This window comes from Leiobunum rupestre, chromosome 2 (genome assembly GCF_980474605.1).
Source record: "Leiobunum rupestre chromosome 2, qqLeiRupe1.1.hap1, whole genome shotgun sequence".
NCBI classification, from domain to species: Eukaryota; Metazoa; Arthropoda; class Arachnida; order Opiliones; family Sclerosomatidae; genus Leiobunum; species Leiobunum rupestre.
In genome coordinates this window covers 55,888,442-55,898,678 of record NC_143385.1, presented here as the reverse complement: position 1 = coordinate 55,898,678, position 10,237 = coordinate 55,888,442, and the positions used below count along the sequence as shown (strand labels likewise).

Here is a 10,237-nt window from a genome sequence, read left to right as displayed (position 1 = left end):
AATAATATAAAAATTGATCAACTTTTGATCAATTTGAGGTCAAAATCTCATGTTATTTTCAATTGTAAATTTTTATATTTTGTGTTGTCAAAAACATTTTTCGTTGCCATGGCAAAACGGTTGCTCATTGAATAAATTCCCTTAGATACCAGAATAAGATAAGCTCGAGTGAGACTATTATCTGGGACTGCCAGGCCCACTTTTTTAAAGACAGCAATTCGTAGATTATTGATAGTCACGCGTAGAGCTCGGCGTAGCAAATAAATTAACCACCAAAACTTCGATTAGGTTTTATTTTTGGATACGCAAAAAAATAATTTATATTTTCGGATAATTCTAGGTCATGGATAAAAATAAAATAAGTAGTTAATTTTTATCCAAACGTCGAGCTCTAGTCACGCGCCTGTTTCAAAAACTTCTTGTCGGTTGCCATGGTTACGGGGTCTTTTTACCTTTTTCCACTGAAGTCACTCACAATTCTTTCAAAAATACTTTATTACTACAAATCAGTGGTTAATAATAAATAAAGGTATATTTACTATTTATATATTTACATATTTTCGTTCAAAAATTATTTATATTAAAATTGTACGAAATAAAAATTTCGAATAAGCCAATCAAAACCTTTCTAAATCGCGTGACGTGAACGACGTAGCCACGCCCATTTGATCAGCCGAAGCCAGTCTACCTAATACAGTTCGATATTCATGGTTGAAATGAATAAATTCATGACGTTATTAGTACAAAAAACCCGCAACGAAGAGCACTTTTGAATAAAAAAGTAGCGGGGGGGAAATAATCACGGCCGCGCGGTGAACACTATCTTAGCCGGTTTTTATTTTTCGTCGTTTTTCCGGGGCCAAAATAGTGATTCCACCCTATAAGGACTAAATAAGCCCTCAAATTAACTGCTGCGAAAAACAGGCCAAAATAGTGCGCGCCGCGCGGCCGTGACTAATTTCGCCTGTAAAAAATCGAAGCCCGAAAAACAGGCCGAAATAGTGGTAACCCAGCCAAACTCTATTTTCGCACGATTTGAGAAACAGTCCAAAATAGTGTTGGCCGCGCGGTGAAGACTATTTTGGCCCGTTTTTCGGGCTTAAATAGCTAAGCATTTGAAAGTAAGCTAATTTAGCCCGAAAAACGGGCCAAAATAGTCATCGGCTAAACTGGCCCGAAAAACGGGCCAAAATAGACTCGGCCTAAGACTTATGATGAAGCATAAAATAAAGATTTTATTAAAATTAATTATTGAACAATTTTGGTTTAATTTTCAATTTATCACAATCAGTTTCAAAACCTAAGTTCCCATTAATACCTCCAACGTATCTTTTGAGAGTATTCTTGGATGGCAAAGATAGGATGCCATGACGTCTAGGGTAGTTGTAACCTTTTGGATTAGAAACGTTCCACGTAACGCATTGCCTCACGGAAACTTCATTCCATGTAGGGCGCTTTTTGTTGTAGTTGCAAACTAGGTTTAACAAGAAAATAGCATCCTCGTTTCCTTCGTCAGCGTCAGTCATTAGTTTTTGAACCTTCTTTATTGGAGGTTTATCGATTTTATTGAGTTGTTCACAGACAGAATCCTTTTCTTCTTCCAGATCTTGCAACTTCTGATTTTGTCGCCACACTTTGCACCTCAATTTGTTAATGGTCCTTTTCATGTGCTCAATATTTTCTAGAGTTGGATTCTCTGAAAAATGAACAGGCATCTGCAGCACATCAACTTCATCTGGCACTAAATTTTCTTCAATACTAGAAACGTCTTGATGGACTCTAGCTTCTTGCAATGTTAAAGATGATGCTCCCTTTAAAATCTTTGAAGATTGACACTCTCTGGAAGTAGTCTTTCTGAAAACTGTTTGTTTTGATTGTAGGTACTTAGGATACTGAGGGAATACAGTTGGAATGGCTACCTTTTTAAGCTGCCGTTTTTTAAGATTTTCGCAGTAATCCGAGACCTTGAAATGCAAGCTACAAACTAAATTCGCCTTTGAGCTGTAAGCTTCATAAACACCAAAATCCTTTCTTAAGATTTTCTCAACCCATAATTGGCAAAAATCTTTATTTACAGGAAATTGATGAAATGCTACGCCCTTGTTTTTAGATGTAGATAAACAAAGTGGAACGCAGCAACGATGGTACGGCATTTTGCAGCTTGCAAAGTTAATCTATCAAAGTAAACAAAAATTCAACGCATATACAATCAATACAATCAGAAACCAGCGTCAATCTGCCAGAACGAAAATTCCGAAAAGTACATTTTTGCATAACGTTGGGAACGCGACGCAGAAAATAAATTTTGGTCTAATCTACAGACAAACGAACTGAGGAGTTAGTGCTAGGGTCGGCTAGGGTTCATATTTCTCAAAAATGACGCGACAGAGAATAATGAAATTAACGTTAATTATACACCTTTAAGTGCTTTATTGATTAAAAATAATTTTATTCTGAGAGCTCCGTAATTGAGCGGAATTTCAGTGACGTAAACCTACCAAATAAAAACCCCGCTGAAAACTTGTATTCGGGAACATGAAAATCATATTCTATTTCAATTTTATAATAATTGAAAATAGGAAGGTTAATGAAATTAACATTATTTATACAACTTTAAGTGCTTTATTGTTTAAAATTAATTTTATTCAGAGCTCCATAATTGAGCGAAATATCAATGACGTAAAATTACCCAAAAACGCGCTGTTTTTGGAATCATGACCGGCATAGTGTAGTATTCTATTTGAATTTTATAAAAATTGACGCGGGAGAGGTTAATGATATTAACGTTATTTATACACCTTTAAATGCTTTATCGTTTAAAATTAATTTGCTGGTCAAACAGTAGGCTAATATAAAATTCAACGGAGTTTGTGAGAAAATATAACCTTTTTATTAGTACTTTACCGTTTTATTTATAAATTATTAAAGGGGCTCCAACAGACTTGGAAATAAGGTTTATTTCAAAACTGGTCTATTTGGCCAGTGACTCCCAACTCTTGAATTATTTAAGTGGTCACGTAGACCATTTTGTTATTAATACGCTAGATAATTTTGAATTAATAAACTGGACACTGGACCAGTGAACCCCTAGCTTTTTAATAAAAAAAACTGGTCCGAGCAATTAATAAACTGGTCTTTGACCCAGGGACCACCGCTTATTTCCAAGCCTGGGCTCCAAAGTTCGGTGGCAAAATGTGTGTAAAGTCAGTAAAGTGCGAAATTTACGGTTGACTCTGCCCGCCTCTGCTAAGGCCGAGGGAGGGGTTGGGGGGAATGAAAAGCATGCTCAATTTTCTTTTTTTTGCCACCGAACTTTGGAGCCCCTTTAAGTAAAAAATGAATATTTATAATTAATACTTGAACTAAATTTAGATAAAATAACCAAAAATTATGGTTATTTAAAAAAACTCAAAGTTTAAACTACAATTGAAAATAGTTTTCATACCTTGAAAACTCATTGTAATGCAAAACATTGGGAACAATAGTTAGACTTATTGATTAACTGATATCATTCAAAATATTGCAATATTTTAGAAAAACGAACTACTTCATTCGAAAACTTACCTTTTAATGGTGAAGTGGTGGAATTTTTCTAGTAAAATTCGCAGAAGTTATTTTATAACAGTTCAAAATAAGTTAAATAACTTAAATCGACCGCCGTTGAAAACCCTCTACGGTTACTATTATTTTATTAATCCATAGAAATAGGATAACAAACTAGAACGATTTTTTAATTTTTGTCGCGTGGCCCGATTAGAACTTTTAAAGAACCCGGCCTTTGGCCCATGCTTTTCATTTGGCTGGCAACGAAAGTTACGCCATCGGCGCCGCACTGGAGGCCTTACAGCACAAAAGTGGGCCGAAGTGGAACCAACTATACGCTCCCAGAATTTTGATTTAATGTGCCTTACCGAGACTCATTTAAGAGATGCTGCATTGCCTCCTATAGTTAATGGTTTCTAATGGGAAGGCCTAAATCGAGTTGGAAAAACGAAAAAGGGTGGAGACATTGGTATACTTTCCCCTATTATTAAGCCAACCCAAAGACTGTTCAAAAGGTGTTTGGAACATATGTGGTTTACCAGTGAAGCTGCACCATCTCTAGCAATGTGTATTGTTTACTGTGCTACTGGTGCTGACTCTGGAGCTTGGAATGAATCACTTAATAATACCAACTATCTGGAACAGTATGAGAAGAAACTAATTTTAAAGGTAACGCGCCTCCATTGGACAGTGAAAAATCTGGCTACCAATTCCTATAACAATTATTTAGTATCTCGCACTCTATGGAAAGCAGTGGCAATTCCTGGTATTACGTATGGAAATGAGGTGGTGACTATCTCCAAAGTCACCCTTGATGCCCTAGAATATGCCCAACGTGTAGTTGGCTGATCGGCCCTTTCCGCAGGTCCCTTTGCCCCTAATGTGGCGGTTAAAGGTGAGATGGAAGAGAGAGAAGCTGTAAGCAAATTGAAATATCTTGTCCGACTTCTACATATGTCCTCAGATATGCTCCCTGGTAAAGTTTTTCGTTCCCTGAGACAGGAAGGTTTTGAGTCAAGACTATTTAAACGCATTGCCCAGCTGAACAGAAAGTATGGTGTGGACAACCACTGCTCAGACAAAGCCAAGGCAGTCCAACGCAAAACACAGCGCTCCGGTCTGTTGCTGAACCTGGTCGGCTACAAGACGGAAAGGGCCCTTTACAAAATGCGGATCCGGGAGACGAAACAAAACAGTTGGAGGGCCTACCGTGACAAGCTTCATGCGCATACACCGCTGACTCAAGTCTGGTCCCATGCCAGGTGGTTCAAAACTGGCAGAAGGTTGCGGAGTGTCTGGCTATTTCAGCCGGCACCGATATCCATCTAAAACCGGTCCTTAGGCCGGATCAGGTTTATGTTCCAGAACTACTTTTGGCGACACCCCCAAAGTTTCCGAAATGGAACTCTATGGCGATATCTCAAGATTAAATAACACTTCTCCGGGAGTGGACAACGTGTCCAATTTTATAATCAAAAACACCACTCCTGCGTTCCGTAGGGCACTCTCTACAATGATTTTTGGGAAGCGGGAATCATGCCCTCGAGGTGGAAACAAGCCATCTTGCACCCAATCTTGAAACCGGGAAAGTCTCCCACCTATGCGACCTCTTACAGAGATATATCTCTGCTTCCGAACCTTGGGAAGATTTATAGAAAAACTGGTTCGTGCCTGGCTGGTTTGGTTCTTGGATACTAACCACGTTCTTCCACAAGAACAATCCGGCTTCCGGAAGGGCCGTCGAGCAACAGACAAAGCAATCAGGCTTGTTACGGCGGCTCAATGCGCCCAGGTCACAGGTCAGCATTTTCTGGCAGTTTAATAAAATTAATATTATTTCAACGCCGTTGCTATTTACCCCCGATTTTCGGTGGCGAATAGCCTGTGTCTATGACGTTTGAATCACCAGGATAAAAAATATTTGCCTGGCAACGCTGCTGAACGCGTTAACACTTTTATTTGGGGTCTTTATAGGGAAATGTTATAGATCTGGGCCGTCCCTGTTGTTAATTAGTCCATGCTAGCTGTCACCTCCGTATTCATTCCCTTTGAAATATTTTATCTAGACCTTTATATACGTTTCCTATATCTATGAACTTTATCCAATCATGTTGGCGCCTTCTGTTTCTATAATTACATTAATTATTAATTAATATATATAATTAAACATTTACATACCTTTCGTATAAGTTTCCATTAAACCAATCTACTTATTCATGACTTGAAATTAAAATTTTAGTGATATAAACTCTTTACGAAAGAACATATGAATCTCGACCCTGTCAAGCCTGTCTGGCACGCTATCGTTAACTTCGTTAAGCCACGTGACATTTTATAATTTTACTAGTTTCCAATAGGTGGTGTTTTCCTGGCGCTTTCCCCCACGATTACTAGTTCTGCCTAGCATGCGAGCCCTCCGTAAAATCGGGGGTCTATCTTATTTATTATGTCTATGGTTGCAGCAGACTTCCTACCAAGGCTTTGCTACATCGTCTTCGGTTGAGCTCCACCGACTCCTGTATTCGGTGTGGCATGCGTGAGGATGCCTCCCATATCCTTTTTGACTGCCCTTCAAATGCAGCTGCTCGAAACCTACTTAGATTTAACTTACATAAGAAGGGTCTTCCAGAAACATTGGTTGGCGTACTAACGGGGATCCACGCCGGGTCCCACCATAGATATAAGAAATGTATATAAAGGTCTAGATAAATTTCGGGGCGTCTAAGCCTAACATAAAATAAGGAATTGACACCTAGCAGACACCGAGGAAGGCACGTGACCAAGAGCGCGAGCTCTCTTAGCATTTTAGTACTAAGTGCTTGACCTTTCCGCAGGCCGTAGTTGGTGACTTTTAGTATAATTTTTAAGCAGGAGACAATGGCTCTCGCCATAGATATAGGAAACGTCTATAAAAGTCTAGATAAAATATTTCAAAGGGAGTGAATACGGAGGTGACAGCTAGCAGAAACGCGTAATTTCTGCAGGCTATCCTTATAAGGCGCTATATATCGGTAAGAAAGCTCGTGCTATCGTCGCGAGAGCCATTGTCTCCAGCTTAAAAATTATAGTAAAAGTCACCAACAGATGGTGTCTAAAGACTACTGCCATATGTAACATAATTACTCATAAGTATGCCACTGTACCTTTATTCCATTCAAAAATCTTCACTAACGGTTTGTTTCACCACGAACCAGTAAAAAGGTGGACTACGTTAGATTTTAATCTTTTTATTCATCCTAGTAATTTTGGGAGTCACATTATTGGCTAGTAACATATCAGGGGCGTAGGAACCAGGGGGGGCAAGGGGGGCAATGCCCCTCCCTAGAAATTGGCTGGGAGGGGCAACTAACGTTATTGCCCCCTCCAACTTTTTGGTCAGTTGAAATCTTCACAATTCTCAAATTATAATTTTAAAAGCATAAAAAGCTTATAGAACCACAACTGTGTTTAAATTTCAGTCTTTTCCCGCCAATTTGCATAGTAGTAAAAAGTACACATGCATTCGGAGAAGCTACACTCGATTAAAAATTCAAAACCATTCTCCAGACCCCTTTTTGTTTCTCTTTGCCCCCTCCAACTTCTAGAACGTTCCTACGCCCCTGTAACATATTTATTTAAGCCAATGAGAAGGAATTTTTTGCGTGGGAATTTTAGTCAGCCCAATGTAGCTTTATTGAAATTTATAAACTTGCTCGGTTTGTGCGGATGAAGTTAAATTATGAGTAATTTTGAAAAATAAAAGGTTGGGGAAAATAACTTCAGTGGCGTAGCGAGGGGGGCGGAGGGGCGGAACACCCCGGGCGCCACAGTTAGGAGGGCGGCAAAATTGCCCCTTTTTACAAGGAGGATTTGGGCGCGTTCATCCTTTCTACTTCGCCTCACTTCCTATCCTCCTTGGAATTATGATTCCACCCCGGGCGACAATGGCCCACGTTACGCCACTGGATCGCTTTCCGAAAATGGAACAAGTTGTCGAAGTGGGATATTCCACCAGCGTTATTAAAACCCATATCAAGCCTAGTAGAGTTAGGCCTAGGCTCAAGAGAATCTGCAAAGACTCCAACCTTGGAGATGCGCCAGAAAAGCTCAACTTGAATTTCAACTATTTTTTCCAATAAACCTTCTTCTTTTAATTGACAATGCAAATTTATTTTAGAACGTGAGTCTCCGAGAACTTCATTAATTTGCAAATTAATTACATTAACAGAACCGGTTTGTTTACTAAAATAATGGCCGTCGGTTTATCAGTCTCAGACGTAGAGCTAATTGGGCAACGGCATTAGAGATTCGATCACGTCAAATATTACGTAGGGTACGAATGACGCAATATCTGTGAAACAAACCGTTAGTGAAGAAATCTCGCGACGATAGCATGAGCTTTCTTACCGATAGATAGCGCCTTATAAGGATAGCCTGCAGAAATTAAGCGTCCGGCCCGGGAAAAAAGTAAAAAGAACAAGCAACGACGCACTCTAGCGGTATTCGCGGGCATAACAGGAAATGTTTGTATAGGCTGGTGATTCAAAATAAGCGGGGGGGGGGGAGAAAATAGGGAAAGAAGCTTCCTTGGAATGCTTGGAATTTAAAAGTTGAACCACGAGATTACCATGCGGTGCTGCTAATATATTAGTCTTTTAAATTAAAGGGCAACGCAAGTGGTCATGCAGGGGGGGAACTATGTTTTCTTCAACAAGCCGTAAGTAGGTTTTCCAAGGATGATTTTATACAGCGCGAAAGCCTTATTCCCCTTGGTGTAGCCACGTGGCGCAATTTCGCTCTCATTCGCGAATTTTTCGATTTTCTTCGCTGAGTTAGCTCGCAATCAACGAACCCAGGAATTTAGGCCTAGCTTAATTTATTTATTATGGAGAAAAGAACTGGGTTAGTTTCCGAGAGTTGGACTTTTATATTTTCGATTTAACAATGTCTTGGAATAAAATTATTTGTGAATTGAATATTTTTAATAATTGAAATTGAAACATTAGGCCTTGGACGCGGTAAATCTCTGCCGCTAGCCTCACATTGGATTAAGAAAATTCAACACCACACACACTCCTATATCCCGTCTCCCTTAACAATTTCCCTATCATTATACCCCGACAGAATATTTATCTTTTTTTATTACATTTATTTTGTAGAAGTTTAGGATCCGATTTGTCGGTAAGCACTTTCCTCGGCCATTTTCGCGACTAAAGAATGCATGGATTTTGCGTAAAAACCGCGAGAGGCGCATTTATACAAAATAAATTCGGCAAATATGGTTCTGCTTTTTTTACAGAGGGAAAGGCTATGGCAGATAGCGCATGCGCAGTCGTTCTTTTTATCTATAAGATAATTTACCCCCTGTATGGTCACTTGCGTTGCCCTTTAATCGTCGTCAAAATTTAGTATGTCGAGCTTTTCCGATCGTACATACAGTAAAATATTCTGCTTACCGTCTGGAAGCAATTCCCAAATTTGTTACGGTAATTATTATTATCATAATATAATATTATTCATAAATATAAATGATTGTACCAAGGCTTAATAGTTGTTTACCTTTTCTTATGATGAATTTCGAATCTATCTTAGAATCGGAGGTGGAAAACGTATCATTTAACTATACCAATTATACTAAAATAATAACTATAAAATTATAGTTATTTAACGTGATAACATGGATGGTTATGAGAGACGTTTGAAAATTCAAATCACAACCGCTAAAACCGTTAAAAATCAGTTTCCTGTTTATGACGTTTGAATCACCAGGATAAAAAATATTTGCCTGCCAACGCTGCTGAACGCGTTAACACTTTTATTTGGGGTCTTTATAGGGAAATGTTATAGATCTGGGCCGTCCCTGTTGTTAATTAGTCCATGCTAGCTGTCACCTCCGTATTCATTCCCTTTGAAATATTTTATCTAGACCTTTATATACGTTTCCTATATCTATGAACTTTATCCAATCATGTTGGCGCCTTCTGTTTCTATAAGCAGACACTTTTGCTAAATATATTAAGGTTTAGTTTTCCAATAACACAATAGATGGCGACTACAAGATTTGACTCAGTTCATATACTATGCTAGTATGCCTAACCGGGTACGTAGTCTAGATTATCTTTGGCCTAACCATAGATATAGGGAACATATATAAATATACATTTCTTATATCTATGGGCCTAACCATAGAGATAGAAAAGAAATAGAGGCACTATTGTATCTGGCGAAGTTGACCGCGAGTGCCGACCCCCTTTTCGCCAATGTAGGAAGCTATGAGATGGGCAGATTACGTGGCGCCATCGATGCGCGGTGAAATGAAATACATTATGCCTTTTGGAAAATCAACTGTCATTTGATGTAAACAAAAGAAGGATAGATGGCGTTGCAAATTCTGCCTATGGTAGTAACCCCATCATCCCCGGATTATCTCCGATGGCTTGGACTAACCGAAGAAAAACAAAAAACAGACGACGGAGGCCACCAAAAACGTCTTGGACAGGTGGTGGTCGCTCCGCAAACCTACTAAACGACCAACGTGGTGACACACACCATGTCCCCCCACTGCGCCCCTTATCCGAAAGTTTAAGTGAGCATCCCTGATTTAAAAGGGACCAAATTTGGAGTGGAAAAGTGAACTGAACTGAACTGAACTGAACTCCACATTTCGCGTACGTTTCTACCAAGGATCCTAGGATCCTGGTTTCTACCCCCTGGC

General features: G+C 39.2%; 1 protein-coding gene across 1 annotated transcript; it reads right to left on the bottom strand.

Annotated features, from left to right (window-relative positions):
- Positions 1-1,244: 1,244 nt before the first annotated feature.
- Positions 1,245-2,153, bottom strand: LOC149958457 (uncharacterized). Its single transcript, XM_090167188.1, has one exon. It carries the CDS (start codon positions 2,151-2,153, stop codon positions 1,245-1,247), a length of 909 nt encoding a protein of 302 aa, XP_090023314.1.
- Positions 2,154-10,237: the final 8,084 nt, after the last annotated feature.